Genomic DNA, 27,791 nt, shown 5'->3' with positions numbered 1-27,791 from the left:
CAGCCACTTCCACAGGCTATCTGTTACTGTAGTGATGTAGCTCTCTTTTGTTTCACTTACATAAGCATCAAAGTCAGACTCCTCACACATATGCGTGCAAACAAAAGCAGGATGACAAAGATAGTATTTTTTTTTTTTTTGTTCTCTGCTGCATTTTGGGGGGAAAAAAAAGTTATTTTGGCAGTTTCCAGCTATTAGTGAGGGAGGCTTGAGCTGAAGGCAAAGCCAGCAGAATGAATGGTCCAGGGAAAGGAAAAGGAAAATGTGCAAAAGTAAGACATGGCTTGCACTTTATAATCATAAACCATTGTCACAAGTTAAGTAAGTGGATAGTAAATCTGCTACAAGTGTTATTTAGGCTAAATGAAGGCCCTCCCTTCGTGTAACTTAGTATATCCATCAGCCATACTGTTACAAAAAACTAACTGGAATCTGTATTATTACACCGTGTTTGCCTTCCCTCATCCAGAACAACTTGCTGTGAGCAGCATGGGTGGAAAAAGCCAGGCAGTGGAGGGGCTGTGGTCAGGTAGGGTTGGGAGAAGGGGGGCTAACCCCAACTCCTCCCCGCCACTTATCCTCCAGAACCAACAGATAAACATCAGAGTTTCCCAGGCTGAGAAGAGGCCACAGCTTCACCTGGGAAAAGCGAAGAATGTCACCAGGGGGTAAGAGGGGAAGTGGGGGTGGGTTTTTATGGTCTCCCGCTCTCTCTTTGCATTGCACTTATGCAATTACAAAAGAGGGAACACAAACCAGCGGCATTTCAGTGAATGAAATAACAAAAGCCGTTGACATAAAAGAGCTTACAGTATGCTGATTGACTTGACAACTGTTACCTGCCTCAAGCTGCAGCAAAGCGTCACTTAGCAATTCACACAATGTGCAAGTATGTGACAGGGATTAAAATAGCTATGAGAAGGGGAGGACAACATTGTTGAAACAATACAACACTCAACACATTCAAACACTTTTATACTACTCACTGAACCAGGGCATTATCGCAAAATATACTATAAAAGAAATGTCAGCACTCAGATTAAGCAGTTCTCATGACTTTTTGTGAATTTTAAGCTGCACAGTAGCAAGAAACACATTTACAGCTCTTGGCCTTGTTGTTGCATTCTTTGATTTTTCCCTTAGAGATAACTGTATTCAAGGAGGTAACAACACTATCTCCATGGCATCTAACAAGGACCAAAACTAATCTGAAAACCACACTTGTTTAGAAGCAAATAACCATGCTCAATTAGTTGGAGACGCTCCACTGGATTTTGTCTGGCTTTATGCATGTCAAGGGACACAGGTGCTTGATGCTCTCATTCTTTCTCTCGAAAAATCCTTTATGGTCGACACCCTCATCTTGCTGGAGACATCCTCGCATTGTTAAGTGTGAAACTCACCAGCACCATGCTGTTTCACTGGCAAAAGCACCAAGCAGGCCCTCGGTGAGTATCAGGTCTCTATGCAAACATGGCGCACTCAGAATGCAGGGCCCAAACTAAATAAATCATCAGCCATCTCTCCCAGTCACACACATCACAGCCAACACTTAAGAGAAAAATCCTCAATTCTTAAGGGATGGAAAAATCACAGCTTTGGCCCATCTGTTCCTCAACACTACTGACGCCAAGACAGTAAAACATTGGGGGAAACAAAAACGTGCTGAACCCCAAATGAATGCTATATTGACGGCGAGCTCGTGAACCTGTCAAAAAAGCTTATATCCTTTAAGGAGTAGTCTCTGTGCCCTCGCCTCGATACGTCTGAGGGCTCATACAGCGTCCCGGCTGCGTCTTTCATGATCACACCAGACAACTGATACAGGTCACTGCGAGGTAGAGGTAGAAGCTGAGCGCCAAGCCCCGTGAAACTGACGGAGGGCTGACGAGGGCAAAAAGCTGGACAGGCGCACAGAACCACACTATGGTTTTTTTTTTTTTTTTTTTTTTTTTTTTTTGAAATGTCCAGTTGTACTCCCTGCTGTGCTTTCTGCTGCACTCTTTTCCCCCTCTCAATAACTCCCCGCTTTTGGGACATAGCCAAAAAGTCCAACCCTCTTTGCAGCTACTAATCCATTCTTGATAGTGTGGGAGGAGAGACAGTCAAAAATATGTTTGAATTGTAGTATGATAGAAATCTGAAGGAATTTCACAAAATTTCTGGCTGTGGGAAAACTACTTGATATGAACAAAGGACAAAAGACAGATGTGGCAAAGAGCCAGAGAGGAGAGGAGAGGAGAGGAGAGGAGAGGAGAGGAGAGAAAAAGAGACGAGAGGAGAGGAGAGGAGACAAGAAGAGACGAGAGGAGAGGAGAGGAAGGTCATTTCACCATAGGGGTCACACAAGGGGGCTTCCCATGGGAACAAGGAAGAGGAAGGAAAGACAATTATGATGCACTGTGGGTCCCCGGGGACAGAGGGGAGGCATGAGATAAATGAGAGACCAAGAGAGAAAGAGGGAGAGAGGGAGAAAGAGTAACAGTGACATTAATGAAGAGAGAGGAGTATGACATTCCATGAGTTATAATCTGCAGCTGCTGAGCAAAACAGAGCCTGAACAGGATAACAAAACACACAGTTTGGCACAGTAGCCTTACAGCAAGATATGACTGATAACTGTAAAATAAAGAATGTTTGGGTATAATCTAGAAAATAACAGGATCAGGAGCAAGTGACAGAGAGAGAGAGAGTTAAACAAAAACAAATTAAGCTAATAGTAAGTGGTTTACATTTCTGAGGCATTATGGGGGAGTTGGATGAGAAGCTAATGGGTGAGCATTAACGGTGGCCTATTGTGCTGCAGTTCAAAGCCATCACGTCTGTGAATGAGAGGAAGAGACACGGCTTTCCTATGAGACCTGGCAAGACAACTTCTTCATTCCCAATAAAAAAAAAAAAAAAAAAAACTCCCGCTCTGGGTCAATTAACCCACAAAGCAAAGATCTAAAAAATCATCAAAGCACCATAGTGAGGCCTTGGAGGGCCCGGCTCGGTGATTCACAGAAAAACTGGGAAAACTCCTTTCCACCCTCATGCTGGAGAAGTCTGTTTTGAGCATTTGGGTCTGGAGCACCTGTGAGTTTTGAGAGTGTTTGTGTCTGTGTGCGGTTTGGTATGCACGTTTCTTTTTTCTGTTTTTGTAGTTGGAAGTAGAAAAAAAAGAAGAGGACAATTCAGAATAAGGGATATTTGGCATCTCTGTGTTTTACTACTGCACTGATTTTATTTGAGAGAATTCTACTCAGTCCACATGAATCATACTCATGGCCTCATACAGCCCCATTACTATTCATTAATGTGAATTGTTTCCAATAGCAAAGGGACCAAAGAACTTGAGGATGCTAAGCTGTGGAGTCATGGCAACTGCAGCTTAGAGCTGCTCCATCGACCATGGACACTTGTAACGTTTGTCTGAAACAAATGAGCTGCAGTGTGATGTTAGTGCTGATATACAGCCTTGTTCCTACAACATCATCATCATCACTGGCACAGTCAGCAGATGCCTCTATCTGTTATCTGTGGAGCCATACATGGACTATGAACCTGTGGTTTAACAGAGACTTAGTTTGATTCATGACTCACTGGTTGGAATTTCAATCTAACAATTTTTTAACAGATTTTTTTCATAGATTTGATTCAGTACTCTTACCCACCATTTTTTCAGGGATACATGATTTGGGATTTTTTTGCCGATATCAAGATTCCAAATCTTTTGGCTGGTTGCTGATGCCGATACTGATATATACACAGATTTTTTCTATCTATCTGCAGAGAACATCAAGTCTCTCCTGTAGTGGAATTAACATATTATTATGCCTACTTTTATTGTGATGACCCACATGGCAGACATAAAATACAATGCTTTTCAAAATGTACGCATTCACTGAGCAAAATAAAACTACTTGAACTTTATGTAAAACATGCCATATTTAGGCTACTATTTTATTAGGAATGCACAATCTTGGATTTGCTGATAACTGATTTGATTATATTCATTTTAAAGCTGATACTTATGATATTATTATATATATTATTCTGAATCCATAAATCTTCTACTCATTAAATAAGCACAAATATAACGATATCCTTTTTTCATTTTCAAAAAAGTGCGAATTTCCCAGTTTGGGATCAATAAAGTATACCTATCTATCTATCTATCTATCTAAAAATGTGAAAAAAGAAAAGAGAAAAAAAGTCCATACATATTTGGGCACTCACTCATCACTCACTCTGTGTATTTCTTTTAGCAGATCAATGCAGTTGACTCTGCTCAGTTTATAACTAACGCATCGATGTAATGAATGAATTGTTACATCTCCACTACATGTGTATGGCACCACAGATTTGGGGGAAGACAGTGAGGAATGTTTAACACTGACACAACTTTCCCTAGAGCACATAAACTCTAGTTTCCTGAATGGTGAAATATAACATTTCCCTTTAAGCTGGGCATGTCTAAGTTGCTGCACTCCCTGTCATCTGCGCTCCCGTGGTCAAACAGAAGTGGCCACGGTTAAGGTGGTGATGGCTCCGATGCCACAGGGCTCAGACGGCCTGACAGACCATGACAAGTCCTCTGCAGGAGAAGAGGAAGAGGAGGCAGGCCAGACAAGAAATAAAGAGGCAGCCACCTTCTGAACCCCTCACTGTGCTGAGCTCATATAGTCATTAAGCTGGACATGGGTGGATGAACACTTTATTGGCTATTCTACAGAGAAACTGCACCAGTCAAGAACTTACCGAGGAGCTGTTAATCTCCTTCTGCTTGGGTGATCACTGTGTGAAGTCACGGCCGATCTAGGAAGACATTCTTACTTTGTATTTTCATGTGACAGACACCTTTTCCCAATCCTCTAAAATGAACACTCTTCTCTTTAATGCCTAAATCCCTGTGGCATTGCTGAATGACAAACTCCTAAGTTTCACCGTCATTACTGCTGCGTTGTGACTTAGAAATGTCAACTTGCTCGTGCCTTCTGTTCTCTAAAATCCAATTGCCACTGTTTGGCTTTTTGTTGACACACCATAAACATGCCTGTCTTCATAGATCAGTCGAGACAGCAGGTGGACCGAGACTTTTCAGCTCCTCTAATGTCATGTCAAACCCGCTGACCTCTCCGCCTGCTGAGGCTGCAGCTGATTCACAAGCGGTGGCTCCCCAGGCTCTGTCCCTCCATCTCCTCCATTCATCTCTTGTTTCTCCACCACAACTTTCAAACAGCAGCAAACCGAGTAAATTGTAAACTCGTCTCCCTCTTCCCAAAACAAGCCCAGATGCTGTGGAGCCCCAGCTGCATGTGTTTGGTAAACATGTCCACAAACCTCTGGCAATGAGTGACAGGGGAGGTAAACCAGCGGACCAAAGCTGGGACGTCTCCAAGCCACCTGGACACGCCCGGGACAAGGGCCTCACCAGCCAGGAGAGTGTCCAACCTCAACCTCATAGCTGCATACACACACACACACACACACACACTTTGAATCTTACAGCATAAATATTTGTGAGATGGGAAATGTCATCTCATCGTTAAGCACTGGCCAGCCTCCAAACTGAGCACTTGCTTTCTCCAGGAGAATCAAAGCTGGCTCCCTGTGTGTTTAGTCTGATGACTCTCCTTAAGATCCACCCTCATCAACAACTCTGCTGTAAGAGACACTCACTCATTTTAATGAGATCTAACAATTTCATACCCCTGTTCATTCAATTACCTTTTTTTCTCAGATATTATTCAAGAGCAGTTTCTTGCAAATGCAAAAATCATGGCTCCCCTATCCACTATCTGCAACGCCAGTTCAAGATGCATCCCATCTTCACCGCTGGGAGTCACATAAGAGCTGGATTTATGCTGGCAGTTGTGGTGCTTTGTGCCTGTCTCGTGCGGAGCTTACTGCTGTATCCTCTGAGGACTCGATGCAGATCTGTGAAGAGCACCCTGACAGCTGAGAAGGAGCAGATGTTGGAGCAGAGGAGCGCTGCTGCTGCTGCTGCTGCTGCTGCTGCTGCCGCTGCTGCTGCTGCTGGAGCACAGCAGAGCACAAGACAACACAACTCAGACAGAGGAGCCATAAAGGCCACACAGAGAGTAGGTGTGTGCGCATGGACAATGAGGATGGGAGTCAGCAGAGCAAACTGTGCTGCCAGGACAGGAAAAAGGAAACCAACTGTCAGGAAGACAGTAAGACCTACTAAATGGGTTGGGATGGGAGTAGGTCTGCAATGGCATTTATTGATTGCATAAACAAAGGGGATAAAAAGAGGAGGATTTCTGTTACAATAAAATACCGTGGGGCGAGAAAACAGGCTGTTTGACAGACAACATACAGTAATTTAAAGATATAACTGGGCCAAATAAAAAGAGGTCATCACTTCCCATTAAGTGGATATAATTAGCCCAGTGTCCCCTCTTACCTTTTCTGATAGACTGAGGTGTGAGCGGCGGCGGTGTGGTCTCTGCTCAGCTGCGTCCCGGTTGAGTAGGTTTTGTAAAGTCCCGTCCTCCAGGTCCCGTCAACAAAGGTGGCCAGCCACAGTAGCAGCGCAGTCCGAAGCAAACTTTTTCGATAAAGCGCGGACACGCACTCTCGTTGACACGGTCGCATTTCCGTGGCGTCAAAAGTACGGCGCCTGAAAAGTTTTTTTTTTTTTTCTCTCAATATACCTAACCCAGGCTACCCCACACCCCACACCGGGTTAGTGTATCCAGCTCGGGGGAAAATGAGTCAAACACCTCCGGGTTGATAGGTTACTGAAAAGACGCGCATCCCATCCACCAAAGTAGCAAACATGCGCTCCTAGAAAACAATCTATAGCCTTTAGGCGGGGAGACTGCTGGTTAAAACCCAGTTAAAATCTCTATCAAATCAAGGAGAAAATGCTGCCTGAAACTCTTGCTGACTTCCCCAAGAGTACGCGTCTCTCTTTTCCTATCTATATTAACAGGGATCCTACAGCCGCAAATCAAAGCACTTTATAGCTACTTTGTTTGGGTGTGTGTGCGTGTGTGTGTGAGAGAGAGAGAGAGAGTGAGTGAGTTATCCTGCTTTCTCTGTCGGCTCTGCCTACCTCCGTCTGCGCGCATTTCAAGTCGAGCCTTTACAGCAGCGGGCATGAAACCAGTTTTATAGTCTCCTCGGGTCTTTTAAAAAAGCACAGCCTGCTGGGTCCTTCACCCTGCCCCGTTCCAACCTCTCACCGAGGACAATGCACGCTCAGCCCACGACACATTACGCAGTGCATTTGTTGTAAATTAATTATGGGCTGTGAACTTCCCCGGGATGGCCAAGATCCCTCTTAAATCACTGGAGCTGTGCCGGGGATGGGTGTAAATCCTCTCTTTGAACTGTATTGTATTATGTGATCATGAGCTGACTTGAACTTTGATGAGTCATTTTCAAGAAATTAAAGATCAGATAGAGGACTATTTATATCAGTCAGGGTATACAGAAAGGTTATTATTATTGGTGTACGCTACATTTGTATTATTGTATGCTTGATCCAGCCATCTTAGATCTACGTTTATTTTGTCCTCGAGTAGTGTAGTTCCCATCAGAGACAATGCCAGGGTCATTTGTGCAGTGCCCAGGCAGACAGGGGAATGGGGATAATTGAGGTCGGTGTACCCGCCCTCTGCCCATGGATGTGAGACTTGTAGGGTTACAGTGCAAGCAGCCAGTAACCGCAGTGTTGTGGTTCTGCTCCAAGCTAAACACCTGGCACTGCAAGCAAGGGCCAGGGCCCAAGATCTGTATCTGTGGCCGGGGTGACTACACTTCTCAGGTCTCTTAGTGGGCAGAGCTGGAAATCCCACCAGCTGCAAGATGCTGGGGGCTGCAAAGAGTGTCTGAAAGTCTTCATAATGTAGTTTTGATGAGGTAGTTGCAGTGCTGTTTTGCACTCACTTCAAACTGGCACGGGATGCCCATGCAGCGGGAGGAAAGCAGCACACTGTACATGTAGGCCAGTGAAGCCCACCTGCTCTCAATCTCAACAAACGGAAACAGTTTGGTGGGTGGGGGTGGGTATGGGGGGGTTGAGCCGAGGCTGGAAAGTGATGTGTCGGTATTTCTTGTTTCGGGGCAGCCTTGGCATTTTTTACGAGGCAACAGGCACAGCCAGCGGTGCCAAGCAGGAACACGATGCACATTTTAGGGTTAATGTAAATCCCTCTAGTCCCGAGCAGCTGAAAATAATCTTGGCCTCTGAAGAGGAAGACGGGGTCGTTTGCAGGGAGATTTTCCCCCCTAAGCATATCCTTCCTTGTCTAGTTACTCTCCGTCCTCTACCTTTCTTCTCCTTATCCTGTGCACACAGAAAGAGCTGCTTTACCCATTGTGTTGATGTGCGTTTACTGCAGAGCCGCAGACTAATTTGCTGTGTTCATTAAGATGAAGACCCGTCCTTGTGGGAGGCAACATAAGACTCTTGTGTGTGCTCCTATAAGGCTGTCTCATGATCTTCACTCTGCTATATAATAAGCTGCGGTTTGTCCTGTCCCTTTTCAAAGAAGCCTTTAACAGCTTTAGGAGGGAATATGGAAAGAAAGCTGCTCCTCTGGAAATGTATGATTTGTTTTTATGCTGGTTATTGTTTATTGTTATTTAAATCACCGCTGACTCTACTTACAACCTAGCTGATGAGAACTGTACTCCAACCACCTTTAAATTATGTATTGCATCGTGTAGCTCAAAAGTGGGGCAGCTGGGTGATCTGCCTGTGTATGTGTTTCTGTGTATAGGACTGTGCCCGATGAGCTCACGGCCGCACCACCAGATGCCAGGTTCTCTCACTGTCTAATGTTAACGGTGTCACTTCACCTGCTTCGGCACAACGAGCTCAATAATCACTGCTGTACTTGGTCTATTTGCTGAATGTGAGAAATATAATAAAGCTTAGGCCCAAACTGCATGCTATACTGGAAGCAAAAGCTGAAAAGCTACTTCGGCGAAGTGGAAAAATTTGGCAGCGCACGTTTCCACTGTATGCAGCAGCTATAATCCCCTTTCAGCCTCCAGCAAATATACCTCAACGTCTCAAATATGAAGTGCATTTGAGATGTTAAGATTGAGAATGAAAAAATGAAATGTTTGAACTAAAGCGTAAACACATGGAGAAACCAGGTATACATCTGATTTCCGTAAATCATGTTCAGACATATATAACTGAATGTGTATGGATACATTTTTTTTTTTTTTTTTTAAAGTCTGCAAAGATTTTCTGTTGAGAGCCTCCGACCAACAAGCACAAGCACCGGGGAATCTAATCTAATATTGTTAAGTTTTTTAATTAACGCTAATACAAAGAACACCATATTCTCCTTGTCATTGTCAGACCTGGCAGAGTGCAGGCTCTGGACGTTACAAATGTCACTGTGGTCACAACAGACCCAAGAGTTAATAAGATTATCTTTCTTCAGTGACTAAACATAACAGAAGTTTGGGCCTCAGAGGCCTTTTGGCCCTTCACCACACTGCTTAACACCACAAAGTTAGCCCCGGAGTGTCCTTGCCCTACTCATTGCTGTTGTCTGCTGCCATCTAGTGAGTGAAACATGAAATATATGAAAGAAAAAATAAGTGGAATTCTCTATTCTCTTAGTTTGTCTTTTAGGTCTGCTGATATTTTCCAAGCTGATATAATCCGATCCACTTGTGCCCTTTGCTTCCCTTATAAATTGAAGAGGAAAGTGAAAACATTATATTCCACTAACATTGTACTGATTTAGAGTTTGCCCAAGTGTTCTAAAACATTTATTTCTTGTCATTTAAAGTCTTAGAACTTTTCAGGATAACATTTATTATGTTGTCATTAAAATTATTATATCCTTAAGTCAAAGACATTAAAGCTCATCTTTAGTTACAATGGACAAGGATGTAAGAACAGATTGTGCAATAGCTGGCCACACTGGTGAGACTGAGGGCATGTCTTTAGTCAGAGTTGAGGCAGAGACAGACACCTTGGAGCACCCAATGGGAGATGAGTGTGGTGGTGAACAGGTCTGCCTCAAACACCAGTCCCACACCCATAGCATTTCTCTGTAAGGATGTGGTGTACACTGGTGTCCTCAGCATATTCTGTGGTTTAAAACACAAGAAAATACACCCAACAGTTAAGAGAATAAATAAAAATAGTGAAATTTGTCTGTCCATCTAAGGGCTTAAAGGGAATGCCTGTCCTCCACACCTGTAATCTGAGGCGGCGTGTCAAGGTCATCATTGGGATGACCTTGAGGATGGGTAGCTGGACTTCCGGAACTTTGGGTTTGCTCTTTACTAAACAGCCCTTCTCCATGTCCCAGTCGGCACCCTCCAGATACAGGCCAGACACAAAGCAGCCTGAAAGGAAAAGAAGGAGTCAAACTCTGTACCTTTATGCTGGTACAGTACAATTTAATTTGTGTACACAAGGGTATTCTTACCCTGTCCAGGTTTCTCATCAAGTTCATCCTCACTGCAAAACTGGGTCACCTGTGTAGAGAGTGGAATGATCCAGAGGCCAGCCATTCTTTCTGCATGTGGATTGGACCAAGGAAGTCAAGTAGGACTCAGGGATGTGAAGTCCTGACAGCCACATCACATTTGGCTCTCTCTTTGCCAAAGTTGCCTAAGTTGCCTAAGTCCAAGCACCGGAGACAGGGAGATATGTGTGGTGGAAATCTGTACTCTACAGTGTGCCCTCTTCTAGTGTTCTAAGTCCTTCAGCAAAGAGATGCAATGTTGGTGATGTTGATTATTGTGGCATCTATTTCTATGTGTGACACCGTATGAGAGTGTGGGTGTTTGGACCTTTTGTTTTTCTTTTGCTGTTGTCAGGATGTTGTAGGAATGGAAGTCAAAGAATTACTTTGTTGAGTTTCCCCTTAAGGGTATCAGCAAAGGTAAGTTAAAAGAAATCCTTGTGCTTAATGGAAGAACTGAGACTCACAACCAAAGTTAACCTCACTGCTGTGAATAAGGAAGAATCCTGTTTCACCTTTAGAGACTTTTGCAGTATACCAATGGGGAAGTCCTTGATGGGGTCGGTGGTGAGCCACAGGCGGAAGTCAGGGTGGGGCTTGGTAATTCTCTCTAGTGACTTCTCCAGCTCTGTGAACCACTTCACCAGGAGGTGGCAGTTCTGGAGCATTAGCCACTGACCCTGGGACACTGCCGTATCCAGCAACTGTAGTGCCACCTTTATCACACATGCAGAAAAAATACCCCTCAACTATTTAACTCACCAAGAATACATTTGACTGCTGATCAATTCCTAAACTTGTGAGACTTGATTACACTAAAAGCTTCATTGCAAAGATTTGCAAAATAACTCTTAGGTACCTTCTCTTGGCCCTGCCCCATGGCAAGGAATTTAAGCTTTCTGCCTCCAACATCTGACCTTTCTGCTAGTTTCATGAGGTCACTGGCTGGGTCAGAGCCAGGACTAAGGATGAGGACAATGGGAGGGTAGGTGTGCTTTGTTCATTGATGGCATCAAAGCTGATCACTGGAGGCTGCACATATCTGAGCAGAAATAGGAATAAATCTTCATAAGTAAACAAAAACACTTAAGTCTTGATTACTGTGTTTGAATACTTATGTGCTTTGGCAACATAAACAAAACCACCCTTATGTTGACTTTTATGTATATTATGTATGTGTAATCCAGAAAGACAACAGTCTCACTTTTCACCCATGGTGACAGTGACATAGTCAGTGACAGCTCTATACAATCTATCAAGATGGAAGCAGCGCAGCAGCACCTCTCTTCTGCCTGTTCAATCTTTATGGTCATGTTGAAGGAGAAGAGCAGCTTGTGTCTCTCAAATAGACCAGAGGATATACATTGTTAGACTAGATTTCAAGCTGTGCAAAAATCTTAAGTATTGTGCATTATTTTAAGAAATAGTCTCTTTCCATCTTTCCCTGTAAATTACTTTACCTGTGCAGCCATAGTTATAAACATTGTGTGTCAGAGTGTTCATGATGTTCTTCAACCTTTCAGACAGGATGGAGTCAGACAGGGATTTGCGCAGCGAAAAGTCAAATACTTCTAGGTAGGAGGCGAGAGAGTACTGGTAATGTTCTGGTAATACAAAGAACAGGATGGCATCACGCTTGGCAGCAGGACGGTATCCGTCTCTCAACCTATCAATGTCCACTGCTGTCTTCTCAGCCAACTTCAGCTTCTCAGATACCTGAGGAGCACAAATTGAAACAGAATCAAAAAGCAGGTTTGAATGACTTCACTGGTCAATTAAACAGTTTCAGTGAAGCAATCTGATTGGTCATAGACTTATTAAAAACTTGTATTAATTTTCAGTAGTTATGGTTTGGTATGCCAACACCTCTGGCAATTTTGTTGCTAGTTAGTGCTCCTTCTTGTTTTTTTTGTTTTATTTAATAAATAAATTACTGTATGCATGTCTGCATACAAGTGTTGGTAGCCATTTTATAATGGCAATTATTCCCTTGAGGACATCCTTTGCTGTGATAATGGGTACCCCCGGCACTGCTGAAGACCACCTCTCATCCCTCATGCATCAACCATAATCACAGTAAAGGTTGTCCTCACAGGTATAGTGTAAGATGACTGATATCACAGTTTGCATCACATCTTGAAGGCAATTCCTCTAGGAGTGGGCCAGGTTGCTCACAGACTGACCTCACTGGCTTTTGACTTAGTCTCCTCCAGTGTGAGGACCAGCTCTGTGTTGTCCAACATGTTGCCTGTAGACGTGGCCAGCTCTCTGAGCAGGGAGTCCTCGAGGTCTTTCAGCAGCTTCTTATTCTCACTTGTCTCTTGGATCAAACGCTCGCGTTGCTCTTCCAGCTGCTTTCTCTCAAAGCCTACAATAACGCTTAGCAGCTGGTCCTCCAGACCCTTGAGGGTCACTACGAGTAACACAGAAAAATAAATCGACATGGACAAGACACAGCTATAACTGCCAACATTTCATTTGTCAGAGACTAAAATGTGTTTGCTGTACTGAAGGCTCTCACCAGTATAGTTAATGACCATGGCTTTTCCAAAAACAGAGGGGGAATACTTGGGGTTTGCCCGTTTGGTGTTGAGATAGAGTTTAAAGTTGGGATCATAGTCCACCTCTTTGTCTCCCAGCAAAATAACCTGCCTGCCCTCTGCTCCTTTTACATTTTTCTCCAGGACATTGTCAATGACAGGGTCAATGTACTCATCGACATCTTGAAAAAGGAAAGGGAAGCCAAACTTGATGGCCATCTCTAGCTGTTTTAAGAAGTCTGGATCATTGAAAGAGGAGATCTGGGGGGAAGAGGATGATTATATTAGATGGAATATCGTCCGGTATAAGGACATTGAAGAGGAAAAATAACAATCGTAGCAAACTATGAATATGAAACTTTGTACCTTGAGGTTGTTTTTTTCCTCCTTCCTCTTAATCCAGTTGAGTGCTTGCTGTTGGGGGTCAATACACATGGGGAAGCGGCTGGCTCTGGTGGTGAGGATTCCGTTCTGGACTGACAGCTCACCTGGGGGCAAACCCTCTGACCCCCACCTGTCATACAAGGTGTATTTAACACATGCCAGGCCGCCCATGATCAGTAAGTAACCTAAGTATAGGTTAAAGAAACTTGACAAACAACTTGACAGAGATATCAGTCTTTACTGTCTACAGTCTATAGTGTAACACATTGTTATTCATAACAGTGCTTTAAGTGTTACGGCCAAGTGTATGTAATTCCGTTATCATCTCTGTCTTCCACAAGAAATTAAATCTAAAGAGAGAGGAAGAAACCCCAAAATGGATGAAAATGGCACAAATAAACTAGATCCCACCACTACAGTGGTTTTTGTGTCACCTTTCACAAGTTTTGTGGTCACAATTTCCCTCTTCTTTCTTTAGTTGTTAGCTCACTCCATAGAGCATCAGTGGACGCCAAAAGCACTTGTGCTGCCCCCTTTTTATTTCCTTACATTTCATGAAGACATCCCATCATTTTGCATTGTGTTGATACCTTTTCATGGTTATCAAACCACTCTGTGAGCACTTGTACCCTCTATAAGGATACATCACCATTCTGGAAAGTCACCTGGGTAGCAGTAGGATTTGTGTAATGAGTAACAAGACCACCTCTCTACCAGAGGACTCAGGTTCACACCCATATGTCAGCAAGTGTCTGTCCTGCTGAAATAGTGAAGCTTACCGTAAGGAATAATTGAATTCCTAAAATTTGATATATATCTATAAAAGACTAGAATCAGCATTAATTGCAACATATATACATAAGCATTTCATTTGTCATGGCATGTTTGGTGTGGAGTGCATACACTCCCTCCCACCTGCTGATTTCCACCTCATCAATCAGAAGATCCTCCACTCTGAAAGGCTGGCTCAGGGGGATGCCTCTCTCCAATACGTCCTTCTCCCACATCTGGTACACCATCTCATTCCTAAAGTCCCAGCTGAAGGCTCCCTCATAGCTCAGGAAAGCAGCAGAGATCAGACAGTCACCTAGAAGACGCACACGCCGCTGCTTCAACTCCTCCAAATCAAGCGTCCACCTGAGAACGGGTATTATGACAGATAGGAAAAAGAGGAGGTAGTGAAGAGAGGCGGGCAGAGCATTAAAAGGAAGACAAAGAGGAGACAAGGAAACAGGACAGATAAGCAACCTTTGGCCATGGGCTCAAATTAAGTACTGTGATTCGATGATCTGTCCTCTAGCCTCACCGCTCGTTCTCGGAGCCCAGGCCAGAGATGAGCTTGTCAGCAGCTATGAGCCTTCTCTCCATAACCTCAGCCTCCTCCTGCAGCAGCTGTTTTTCCGCCATGGCAGCATGGTATTTCTTCCCAAGAGCTCCCAACTCCTTCTGGATAGCACTTAGCTCATTCTGAATATGCTCCAGCTCTCGCTTGCTCTGGAAGAAGTTCCTCTCTAAACGTGCCACCTATCAAAATCAGTGTACATCCACCTGTTTATTCTCCATTGATTCAGTTACACCATGATGCAGTAATAGTATTTATACATTTGTTGTATTACCTTCTCTCTCTTGGGTTTTATCTCCCTGGCAACATCACAGTAACCCATGACAGCTTCCACAAACTTGAACATTCCCGAGCCAGCCTTACTGATTGCCTGCATCTCCTCAAAGCTAGTCTGGAGGTTTGCCAGGAAGCCTGGCAAGAAGAAATAACAAGGAAAACATTTGTTAAGAACTTTGCCAATGGAAACATCAATATTATATAAATGCTTTTGATAATCCACTAAGGCCAGCATACTTTTGACAGTTTTGACCTGGCTTGCATTTATGGAATCACAGTCCATCTCCATCAGAGATCGCAGGAAATTAGCCTCTGACATCATCCCCTTGGCTGCCTGCCAACTGACCTCCTTGTGGCCACGTATCACCAGGATACACTCACATACCACCTGCACCTGTTTGGGCAGCTTGGCAAAGGAGCTGCACAAGAAGGGATCAGAACACCAGCAGGAAAAAGCACACAGAGGCATGGGAAAATTATCAACAAATATTGATGTAAAGTAAACTTGATGCAACATTTGTTAAAGGAGTAAAAAAATATTCTAAAGAAAGATTCATCTTGCTTTTACCGATTGTGGATGTATCACAATCCATATGATACTTGCCATGTAAAAATCTTTCAACACAGCTATCACTAAGGACTTTGTCAATGTCAGAAGCAGCAAAAGCAGCAGGCCACACCATCCTATTTACCTGCCCATTTAAGAGATGGCATATAAATACAAATCACATATTCCCAGTCAGTGCTGTCAGAAAGACATGCATCTTGTTAACATTTTGTCTCTGATCATTTTTATTAATAAATGCATTGTGTCAGATTCTGATTTATCAACTGTGTGCAGATTGACTATGCAAGTGCAGCTGAAGATGTGCACCAGGGTGCAAACTTTTAATGCCTTTGAACTGATGAATTTGTATTTTACTGTACTTAGGCTTACATTTCTGAAGTCAGTTCATGTTACACAACATACAAGGCATTTTCCTCACTTTCCTTACTTATTATTATGCTCCACAATATTCGCCTGTGGATCAACGGTAAACATAAAGAGGGTGATGTTGAGGATGATGATACAGTGGTGGAAGAGGAGGAGGAAGGCAGATCGCCCTTGCCCAGGTGTGCCAGGGGCATGAAGGCTTTAGTGAGACGAGATTTTTTCTCCCCTGACTTTTTCATGGATGGTCTATTCACCATAAGGATTATTTAGAATAAAATCTTTTGAACTTGTAATGCTCCTTTTTAAATAGTAATGTTGGTATTCTAATTGACTAACTGAAATTGTGACAGAGCTCAATTAAATGTCAGATGAATCACTCGCTAAGTAAATAGTTGTGTCCTTCATTTTTTGCTGCTGATTTGCACCTACCCTAGCAAATCAGAGGGTCAGATTTGAGCTACTGTGTTATTGTAATCAGGACTCCACATATTCTGTCATTATAATTTCAACATTTTCAATTTCTTTGCAGAGGCTCAACATGGGAGTCAGCAGAATCCAGCATCTAGTCCAGGACTATTGACTGCTTGCTCAGACTCTTGAATTTGGTCATCAATGCTATGTGTTTCAGCAACAGAATAAAGAAAAATGCTCAGAGTCAGAGGGAGGGATCACTGGATCTCTGTGACATCAGATTTGTCCAGGTCTTGCAGGGCAATGCGGGCTGCCTCCAAGGCAGGCAGAGCCTCAGCCAGGGAACTTTCAGCATCTTCCTTCTCAACAGCTATCACTTTGTTCTGCTCCTCAATCTCTTTGGCTTTGTCTTCTGCCAGAGTCTTCTTCTCTTCAGCTGGAATGGGAGGGTATTAAAACGAATTGGGCTGTAACATCCAAGATCTGTGTTGGGGAGAGCCCCAAGCATTAGTATGGACAAGGGACTGTACTAAACAGTTTATGTTGGATTATTCTTCATGCAGCAATACAACAACAGGGGCAGGGCAAGACATTTGAGGTGGACAAAGTTCACTAACCATGTTCAGATCTGTCTGAGGGACAATAGTCTTCAGTTTCTTCCCCTGTTTGCCATCAACAATACCATCCACAATCATGTCAATAGTGCTTGGCACATATTTCTCAAACAGCTTGTTCAGGTCAGGTTGTTCCTACACAAAAGCAAAGACAGAAGTTGAGACTTTCTCAAATTACATTTTAATTGTGCTAAGAGAGTGCAATTAGTATATGGTAGATCAGTTTTTCTCATACCCTGGAAGGTCTCTTGTTAAGCCATCTCTGCCAGTACGGGGTGTACCGAAGATTTTTGGGATCAACAAACACCATCCCACAGCGGGACACAGTGGCAGGGGAATCATACTGCAGATCTCCAACCTGTAACAGTTGCATAACACTTACACTGAGTTCGGCACATGTAATTATTTGGAAGAAAACTTATACTTGGTGCAACAATCTTGAAATTCAGACAAACCTCAAACAGCAGGGCAGTGACCCTGTAAACGGATCCTCTCTCCATTGGCCAGAGTGAGGAGCTTGTTGTCATCCATCACTGAGTTCATATTCTCTACCCACAAAGCATCCACATCCCCATCAAACAGAATGTACCTGTGAATTGAAGTTCAGGTCTTCATGAAGTATTTCTTATAATTCTTTAAAAGATCAGTATTTCCTATAAATGTTTTGTAGATGTGGTCAGTGGGGGTACTTTAACACTATATTTACCTAAGATATGTGGGTAAAATATCTTATTATTTCTTAAAAGTCTCTATTCTACCTCCTCTCTTTTTTGTCAGTAGGCCTGTTGATGTCACAGAAGATGTTGGAGAGGATCCCATCTGTCCAGTCTCGAGTGACAGGGTCCAGAATGCCATAAAGTTCAATCACACTCATGGCTTTAGGGTTCAGGGGGTACATCTTGGTCAGCAACCCTAATCTGTCATTATTGGGATAAAATAATCATCAATATGACAAGGAGTATTCCAAAAGGAAAGATCAGTGAGTTGCTGTAAACTTGGTGGTGTAACTGGCACTGACTTGGTCTGCGCTTGACATAATGGGCCCACCACCATGGTAGTTTGCCTACTCATAATAGTTTCATACATTGAACCACTTTATCCACCTGAAAGAAAAGTTAGGTTTAGAACAAATCAACATCTAAGCACAAGTTTCACATGCTCTAGCAACATCGCAGACATTCAAACTCCAAGGACTTTCAGTTGCATAGAATTTGAAGTCAATTAAACATGTGAAAACAGATGAGACACCTGGTTAGGCAGCATGACATTTTTATTTTCTTGTAAGGTCTGATCTACGGTGTCGTTGAAGCTGGGATAGCGAACACGAGGGCAGTCCAGCCCAGGGAACAAGTCTGAGATCAGACCAAGGAACAGAGGCACATCCTCAAACACAAATTTAGGCAGGTTCATGTCTCTTAGGGCACGCATCAACACCACATCCTGAAGGGGAAATATGAGGAAATCACAGCAGGAAGTATTCTGTATAACACATTAACACATTAACACATTATCCAAAAAGGAAATATTTTCCAATTCGGCAATGAAACCAAAACACATGAGTTTCATAAGTTTCCAAAGATGCACTTTGGAGTTTTACCTCATTGAGGTCTGGTGAGCCTCGCTTCAGTTCTCCTGCCATCACTAGTACAGATTTCAGGGCACGCAGGCCAAAGTCATAATGAGACTGCTTGGAGAGCTGCTCACGGGCTAGTTTATACAGCACTGTCACCTTCTTTGCCAGTATCTGGATTGACAAGGAATGTAGATCAAATCTCAAGTAAAAAAATTACTATTACTATAATACTTAACTCTGCAGCACAGTGGTAAATTTGCAGATTCTTACCACACATCTATGAATTCTGTTTTAATATTTAGCCAGCCATCTATAGTGCACTGGTAAATTTGCAGATTCATACAACACATGGAAAAATTTTGTTTTAATATTTATCCAGAAATTCCAGACGTTCATCAGGAACCAGATCTAAGATTTCATGTGTATTGCACTATTTAGTTCATTTTAAGTCATTCAGGATTAAAACTAAATACTAAATACTGGCTAAATACTTAAAATGTTATGTAAAATGTGTTTGTATGTGTGTATCCTTCACCTTGGCCATGAGGAATCCCTCAGAGAAGAGCATGATCTCACATATCTGCTGTAGGTCAGGCACAGTAACTACCACAGGTCTGAAGAGGGCTTTGACTGACTCTGGCAGCTCTGTGCGCCCTGCATAACCTGGGTTCATGGTGATGAAAATCCCCATGCGGCCATCCAAACCAATTTCCTGGCCTTCAAACTGATGCAAATAATGGGGGGAATAAAACTTTACTGTGTGCATACAGTGAAAATGCAAGAATCATAGTTATATTATTATCAACAATGAAATAGCCTCTGTTACCTTTCAATGCTTTATGAAAAACAAAATAAATCTGATGCATTCATTAGTGTTTCTGCTCTTTGGCTCCAACTGACTTACATGGAACCTCTTGAGGTGCATGATCAGAGCATTGCGGATGGTCTGAATTTGGGAGGAAATGACAGATAGCACCGCAGCATCAATACGGTTTAACTCATCAAAGCAGCCCCAAGCTCCACGCTGAGCAAGGCCAGAGAAGATCTTCCCAACAGCCTGCAGACAGACAGAAATTTAAGGATAAAAACTAATGACAAAAGAAAATTAAAACAAATTAAAAGTGGTTACTTAGTCCAGCAGACCATCCATCAGCAGTTAATAAAGCTAAACACTAGAACTTTGGGCCATAAATTTTAAAATTCATGCTTTTGTGCATATGCTTTCCAGCATGTGGAGAAAGACATAACAACAAGACAGAATTAGGATGCAAACATACAGTCAATGTACTTTTGAAAAACACTTATTTATCAAATAATCTGGGCAATAACAACAAACATACTTCTGTGTGAAAATTTATATCTCAACAAATTTGTGTCCTTTCCTAGGAAAACTCCATAGCATAGATTTAAGGTAGGAAAAAGGCTTTGTTGGGTTCTTGTTCTGCATAAGGAGGCGTCTCACCTGATAGTCCATGCCCTCTCCACAGTTTGTAACCACACACAGGAGGCCTAAAGCCTTGGCCAGGTCTTTGGTGGACTCTGTCTTTCCTGTACCAGCCGGTCCAGCAGGGGCTCCACCAAGGTACATGGAGAGAACCAGAGTCATAAATGCACACACACACGCACGCGCGCATGCACGCACACACACACACACACACACACACACATTATGTTGTCGATACAAGCTCACAGAAAAACATATGCTAACCCAAGTATCTGGGGAGTTTTGTTTCTGAAGTAAACTCTGCAAATCCAGACACACCTGTGTGAGGGTTAGGTAGATGCGGTCAGTCAGCGGTGTTATAACCAGCCGCCCGTTCAAACCCATGTATTCATAGCCATAAGAGAAAGTGGCACTGCACTGATGCACAAACAGATCATCAGGTTCCCACAACCAGTAGAACCTCAGCTGGCTTTCCCACTCAAACTCACGGGCCTCCATAATACTGGGGAGAGAGTTCAGAGAGTTCACCATGAAACATATAATTAAAATGATATGAAATGTATAGGGTATAGACCGTGCTGTTTATTCTATGGGGCTGTTTTTTTAGTTACAATGCAGCTAAACAGAATGCAAATGACAAAGCTGTCAACAATGTCTCTGGCATGGACATCAATGATAAGGACAGAGCATCCTTCTTTCCCTGCTTCACTTTGTTAAAGACTTCCTCCACCTCCCACGTCCACCACACCTGGTTCCCAGCCAGCACCACCATACCCTGGTACAGCAACATCCAGTCTACCCTGAGGGGGACATGGGACTATTATAACAACCTTGCTGTGGTACGCCTCACTTGGACATAAACATGTACAGACACACACACACACACACACACACACACACACACACACACACACACACACACACACACACACACACACACACATCTACACAGACCTGCTCATGTCTTCACAGTAGTGGAAAATGGCTTCCTTGGTGATGAGTCGGTTGGTCCTCCTCATCTCCAGCAATACTCCAGTCATCCAGTCCTCCACTCTGCCATCTGCTGGGATGGGCTTCTTCAACTCCATTATCTCACCTTCTGCAGACACCAGGGCTCCAGCTACTGTCTCCCCATTGCTTCCCACTTCAAACCTCAGAGATGCTATATTGTCATACATCTTGCGTGGCAGGAAAGAGGAGGAGATCAGGTAAACGTTGTGTGAAAGCTACTAGATATTTCTCACACGCACAAATCTGAATGGAAGTGGTGATGATCTCCCTTATCCCTCCTTTGAAGAATTATGTGTAGTGATGCAATGAAATGGAATTTCAGGGCAGAGTAACAATACTATAACCAATAACATTACTCCTGTATTTACGGGAGGACAACAAAGGCTCATTTTTTAGATTGGCCAGTTTATTTCTCTTTTTGTTTCTTGTCTCTCTTTTTGCCTCTTAATGTGCAAACAGGGAGCAATGCAGTTCATATAAATTCAAGAGACAGCCTTGTCTAGTGTGCCCCCATGTTAAAGAAGATGCACTATACAACAACCAAGATGCAGTGGTTATTTAAAATAACAATTTCTAATGACAGCCAGTCAAAATAAAAATTAATGAAAAAAAAAAAAATCAGATTGTCCTCATTTTTTCCCCCTTAAAATGACTGAAATGACAATACTGAGCTCTTTGACAGCAGAGGTGACAATGTCACCTATGATATTTCCATACTTGTGCAGCTCCATGGCAAACATATTCTCCAGAGTGAAACTGTCAGGGTTCATCTCAAAGCTAGTGCCAGTTCGTTCCATCAGTTTCTGCCAGTGTCTGTGGGCCAAAATATTATAAGTTTATGCTCTGTACCATGTGACATCATTGGCTTATTCTCAGTATTACACATTTTCAATATTTAAAAATTCATGGCATTTCTTTTTTCAATTTACTCCAGAGAGGTTCTGGTGCTGATCCACTGACAAAACCTGTCTCTGAGTGCTTCATTCTTCAGATCCAGCAGAAGAGGCAGAGACTCTTTGAATTCCTTCATGCGGCTTTCAAGGAAGAAGGCCACAGGCAGTGCCCATACATCTTTGGGCAGCTTCCTCAAGCTCTTGATGAAGCTTTCAACACCGTCCTGTTGCAGCTGGATGTTTAAGTCCACTCACAGAGTCTCGGACCACTCTGTCTTAGCTGCCTGAGAGATGGAAGGACACAAAGATGAAACACATGAAGACAATGACATGTAACAGCCACTAACTCTGACCTTCTGAGCTTTGTAGATGTCATAGATCTGTCGCAAGCCATTCATATCCTTCTGCACGTTGAGCAGTTCTGGGTACATGGTGATTGGTAGGTCAAAGAGCTTCTCAGCATTGGCCAACTCCTGCCGTCCTGTCTCTATCTTGGCAAGTTCTGCCTCATACGTTTTCATAACGGCCAATCCTACAAAAAAAACAAAAAACAAACAAAAAACAAACAAAAAAAAAAACATAAAACAGCAGAAAAAACTTCAATCACCAGGAGATCTGTTTTTTGAATTAATGTGTAGATGAAGGGGGGCCTTGTGCTTGGGACGCAAGCCCACTTAAGTGTGATCAGCAGACATTTGGGAATTTTGTGATCAAGGGTAATGGTGCAGCGATGGTGCATTCACACTGCAGTTGTGATAGAGGTTGGATTACAGGGAATACACTATCAGTAAGTGTGGTAGAGGCTAGCACTCATCATGATTAATCAAATTACCTCTACTCATCCCTTTTAAAAGTAGTGCACTGCCCACCATGATATAATAACGGTTTTATAATGGGGAGTCCAGGCTAACTTCTCCCAAGAGGAAACTAATGCTCTTTTCCAGGAGGTGCTGTCAGGGCAGAATATGTGGCGCACCAAATATATCATCAAAAAAACAGATGATGTCCCTTTTTAAGGTGAATTTATGTTTCTAGAGATAAAGTGCAGTGGCCATGTTTTCAATGCATAATAATGCTGATGTGATATTTTGGAAAACAATGATTCACTCAGTAACAATGCAATGATAACAAACTCTGCAGAACAATAAAACTTGTTACTTGTTCCAGAATTTCCCTGGTTGGGATCAATAAAGTCTATCTATCTATCTATCTATCTATCTATCTATCTATCTATCTATCTATCTATCTATCTATCTATCTTCTATTATTGTATCAGATACCTGTAGTCCAACAGTACCTTTCTCAAAATTATCTCCCATTGTTCCAGGTCCATGCATGTTGAAGCTCTCAGCAAAGATAGACACCTCCTGTTTAAACTCTTCAATCTGCTGCTCAGTGATCTGTGAGAGTAGTGGAGGGGGAAAATGAGGCGTAAACTCATGAGGCGTAAGCTGTGGTGGATGAGTGCTTATAAAACTGGTATGACTCAATCATAGCGTTTGAGTTTTGAAGGAACTCAAATTGATTCAAATTGGAACATGATCTTGCATTTTCTCATTTTCCATATCTTGCCCATGACTAGACAACAAAATTTTTTATTTGCTGTTTTTCTGGGATGTATGGGAACATAAGTTATGATGTCTCACCTCTACAAAAGATTTTTTGACATGTATCAGATTTCGATCCACTTGTTTGGATTCTGTCAAAAGGTCGCCCCACAGCTGGCCAATACTGGCAGCCACTTCAAGCTCCTCCTCTCCAACCTAAACATAGAAAAGGCAGAACAACTGCTTTGACAAGGATCATAACAGAGATTATGCTATTTTCTACAGAAAATAAAATGTTACACAAACTGCTATCTACATGGCGCTACCTCTATTTTGTACATGGCCAGGGTCCTATATCTCTCCTGAATATCAGTGAACCTCATCTCCACAGTCAGAGACATGCCCCTGATGTCTGAGATAGTGCCAAGGACAAACTTCAAGTCTTCCAATGTGTTGGGGCTCTGCTTCAGGTTTTCAGAGAGTTGCTGTTCATAAAAATTAGCATAAGGGCAGAGTAATTACACATGAAAAATAACAAAATCTCAACTGTAAACTAAAGCTAAGGTATGACCACGAATAAATGATTTGTGAATAATATTTAAATGTAGTTAACATGCATGCTGAGTAGCATGAGTTCATCTCTTAGGCTTAAGAGATCCTCTCTGGCAGAGCGGTTGAGTAGCATGCCCAGTGAACTGATCCAGGCCTGGGCATTCTCACGCACTGTCTGAACCAAAGGCTCCAGGTTCAGATAGATGATGTGCTCAGTCTTGGCATGAGGCTCCAGCTTCACCTCCTGATTGATGCGAGCATTGAACTGTAACTTATCATCATACATAACACAGGAAGGCTTTTTTGCTGCAAACTTTTCATTGACCATGGCTTTGTCCATCTTCCACAGGGGCCGGTAGTGTTTCCAGCAGTTAAGGTAGTGGCCCACAGAGCTGACCAGTCGCTGAACATTTTGGGACACTGTCATGGCAGTCTCATTTATCTGGAGATGTTGACACACATCACTGTAGAAGCTGAATATCACAAATTCGTCTTCTCCACTCACATGCTGTGGAGGGCACTCAATGCAGGTTCCACGCATCCAACACACAAAGTGCTAAATGTCTAAGGACAAAATTTATTTCTATAAGTTCATACTCTCTCACATTCTACCTGGTAAGTCACTTAATTTTTCTCGAGCTGGAAATTTGAAAAGGTTGGCCGTCTCCAGGAAATGCAACTTAGCATCAATGTCCTTCTCATTCTTCCTAATCTGGTTGGCAAGAAACTCAAGCTTAGAGATAGCTTGAGTGGCTTGGGAGATACCTGGAGATACCTAAAAACAAACACATATCAAAATTCTTGTTTATTTCATCAGACTGAAAATGCACCTAAATAACACTGTAGATCGCTTTCAGTAAGTGCTTTTGCCATACCTATGGATTTCCAGTTGAGTCTTCTGCATCCAAAGCTCAACGATTTCCTGAACTCTTGGATCTGTTTGGCCAGCATAAAACACTTGGCATCATTCAGGCTGTCCACTAGGGAGTGGTAGCGTTTTAAAGGTCATTGAGATCATCTACACACCTAAAACCAAAGCAAAGCAAGAGATGACATAAGTGATGGCTGTGTTGTTCAGTGCACTCAGTATTAAGTAATATGGGACTGTCAGTACCTAGTGAATTTTTCCTCCTGTTTAGCCACAGTTAGTAGCCATGTAGTCTAAGATGTCTGGCCTCAGAAATGATCTCCTTGATCTCTGGAGCAAAATTCACTATGTATTGAACACCCCTCTCTGACTTCTGTTCAGTTGCAGGGGCCACCTTAAAATCAGAGTGATGAAGAGAAATTATAAATTACACAAGATACACCTAATATCCATAGCTCCCATGCAAAATTTCAAAAGTAGGCGAAAGGCAAAACCAACATACTTGAAGAGAACGCGGACATGAATCACACGAGCCACATGCTCACACAGCTCCCAGGCAATACGCACCATTAGTGGGACCATGCGCTCATCTGTATTGTAGTGCCTGGAGATGATCCACACCATTTGTAGACTGTACATCATTGGAGGAATAGTGTCCAGGATCATAGCAAAGTTGGCTCCTGTAGCTAGGTTCTACAACAGGGATTAGAAATTAACTTTGATGGTTCCATGGGGACAAACAGTGCTGTTGATTGCGCTGGAAGGTGCATCTGAATATGTGAGCATGTGCAACTGTCTGCCTCGCAAATAAAAAATTGTTTTATGTTGTAATAACAATTGATTTTTTCATTTATATTTATACTAAAAGACTCACAAGACATGAGAGTTGTATTACAGTTAACACTTCCTGTGTTAAAATCTGTATGCATTCATGAGAGTGACCACAGCGTATGCGTACCACTTGCCTCTGGCTGAATATAATTTATCTAGAAAAAAAATTAAAACTTGTGAAACAGTCACTATGGGATTCAAGGTGCAATTTTCTCAAAGTTAAGAATGTCTTAAACAATCCCAGATGTCACAAATGTAATTATACTATACAATAAAATTATATTATACAATTTTGTTGACCTGTCTTGGAGTTGAGATCTTGTGCCTTTCATCTTTCAGTCTGTGATTCTATACAGAAAGCAGCACTGAAATGAGTAGGGTGGCATATTTCTATGCAAAATTTAATCCTACATTAGTTATTTTAGCTGGTAAAAACTGGCAGGTAATTTTTTTAAGTTAATCTTGAACACTGCCTGTCATTTTTGAAGACGACAATAGGAAATGTAACTGACGTTCAGTAATAGTGTATCTATGAGAAAAATTGCATTGGAATGTTGGATATGGAGCTGTGCTGGCTAACCTTGAAGTGCCTCTCCAGTGTGCTAAGAAAGCGAACATTATCCGCTGACTCCACATGGTACTTGGTAAGCTCAGCCACAGTTTGTTCCAGGTTCTGAACAGTGACTGAGTCTGCTTTGGTCATCACCTCCACAACTTTCTTTACCACAGGCAGATTGAACTGCTCACCCAAAGCACTCAGGATGGCTGTACGCTCCCGCCAATAATCTATCTCAGCCAAAGGGCCAGGTGCCTGGAAAAATGGAGGATGGATGGTTCATAATGGTTTATGGATCAAGAACAAGCCACTCGGCAAAACATCAGCATTCTTCTTCCTCATTAAAAACGTGTTAATGTATGAATCACTGTGGGGAAATTATTTCTGTGCTCAAGGACACAAACCTGTGGTTTCTTACTCTGTTGCTCCTCAATAACAATGGTAATCTGAGTCTGCCAGTTCATCATACACTGCTCCAGCTTTTCTACCATCTCTGGGGTAGACAACAGTATATCCACCTCTGGCCTCAAGTCTATATCAGGGATGTGCAGCTTAATCTCACCTGTAGTGAGAAGGTTTATCTGTAGATCAGTGATTTTCCCCCATGGAAATAAACTGCTATATACATATGAGTATTCCAAGTGCCTGTTGTTTTAACTACTATTTTCTACTACATTCATTCACAATGTCATTGAATGGGTCTAGTAAACTAACCGCCATCAAAACACACCTTCAAGTTGTTGGAGAATCATGTTGATGTGGCCCAAAAACTTGTGCGTGCTGTTGAGCAACTCGTCACGAATCAAAAGCGCCCCAACAGACTGCACTGGCCTGTTGTCCTCGCCCTCTCCTGCTTTCTCTTTATCCTGAGAGGATAATGATGCTGATTCAAAACCTCTATCAGTTATCTTCAGCTGACTGACCGAGAGCATGGGGTTATATACCTGAAATAAATGACAGTGAAAATAAATAAACATGAATTTTACCACCAGAGAATCAGAAATACACTCTGTTTTCTTTATGTTGGACAACCCCACCCCATTAGAGTATTTTGGCCATCTCTACTTTACCTGACAGTAGAGAGACAGGAAAGGCAGGGGAGACAGAGGAGCTGACAATCAGCAAAGGGGTTGGGCTGAAATCGAACCTCAGCTGCACTGGTAAGGACCTTGATACATGGTACTCACGTGTTGTGCCACATTCATCTTCTGTCTATGTTTTCATATTTTATGGTTTTATTTTTCTTGGACTGCTTCATTACTTTCTGCTTGAGCATTACATTTTTAATCCACTTATTAAAAGAGTTGGGTTTAATTTGGTTATAGCTGGGATTAGAGAAAGGCTGTAGAGAGTTAATCCTAGGAAAAATATTGCTGACTGTAAGGTACCAACCTCCAGCAGATTTTTGGGTAGGCTACTTTTGCCTCTGTTTGTTTGTTTGTTCCAGTGTTATCTGTCGCCTCAGCAAGAATACCATGGGTTGTAACCAAGGCCTCGGTTCTTATGTGGAATTTGTTTGCATATCCTGAATCCTGTCTCCAATTGTTTGTGTGGATGT

At 42.6% G+C, this 27,791-nt stretch overlaps 2 protein-coding genes across 3 annotated transcripts in view; both read right to left on the bottom strand.

The window, feature by feature from the left end:
• Positions 1-7,061, bottom strand: part of emid1 (EMI domain containing 1) — a 52,991-nt gene extending 45,930 nt beyond the window's left edge. For both annotated transcript variants that reach the window (XM_030060617.1, XM_030060616.1), the window contains exon 1: positions 6,413-7,061. In XM_030060617.1, coding sequence (XP_029916477.1) covers positions 6,413-6,603 — 191 coding nt within the window. In that variant the 5' untranslated portion in view covers positions 6,604-7,061. The remainder of the gene's footprint in view (positions 1-6,412) is intronic.
• Positions 7,062-9,927: 2,866 nt separating this feature from the next.
• Positions 9,928-27,165, bottom strand: LOC115364727 (dynein heavy chain 10, axonemal-like). Its single transcript, XM_030059291.1, is given in 45 exon segments — positions 9,928-10,074; positions 10,184-10,335; positions 10,419-10,471; positions 10,473-10,603; positions 10,973-11,173; positions 11,317-11,441; positions 11,444-11,499; positions 11,662-11,738; positions 11,741-11,829; positions 11,918-12,173; positions 12,641-12,870; positions 12,979-13,258; positions 13,364-13,511; positions 14,297-14,518; positions 14,688-14,905; positions 14,998-15,134; positions 15,237-15,418; positions 16,606-16,780; positions 16,949-17,093; positions 17,194-17,316; positions 17,414-17,426; positions 17,428-17,547; positions 17,717-17,875; positions 17,977-18,051; positions 18,196-18,398; positions 18,556-18,702; positions 19,067-19,255; positions 19,436-19,588; positions 19,994-20,129; positions 20,295-20,486; positions 20,612-20,660; positions 20,663-20,775; positions 20,930-21,153; positions 21,649-21,799; positions 21,952-22,163; positions 22,233-22,411; positions 23,177-23,279; positions 23,526-23,642; positions 23,753-23,911; positions 24,040-24,534; positions 24,744-24,753; positions 25,349-25,539; positions 26,258-26,488; positions 26,638-26,795; positions 26,964-27,165. Coding segments are annotated over 45 exon segments (7,128 nt in total).
• Positions 27,166-27,791: the final 626 nt, after the last annotated feature.

This window comes from Myripristis murdjan, chromosome 9 (genome assembly GCF_902150065.1).
Source record: "Myripristis murdjan chromosome 9, fMyrMur1.1, whole genome shotgun sequence".
NCBI lineage: Eukaryota > Metazoa > Chordata > Actinopteri > Holocentriformes > Holocentridae > Myripristis > Myripristis murdjan.
Note: the sequence above shows the minus strand (reverse complement) of the source record. Positions and strands in the feature narration are given on the sequence as shown.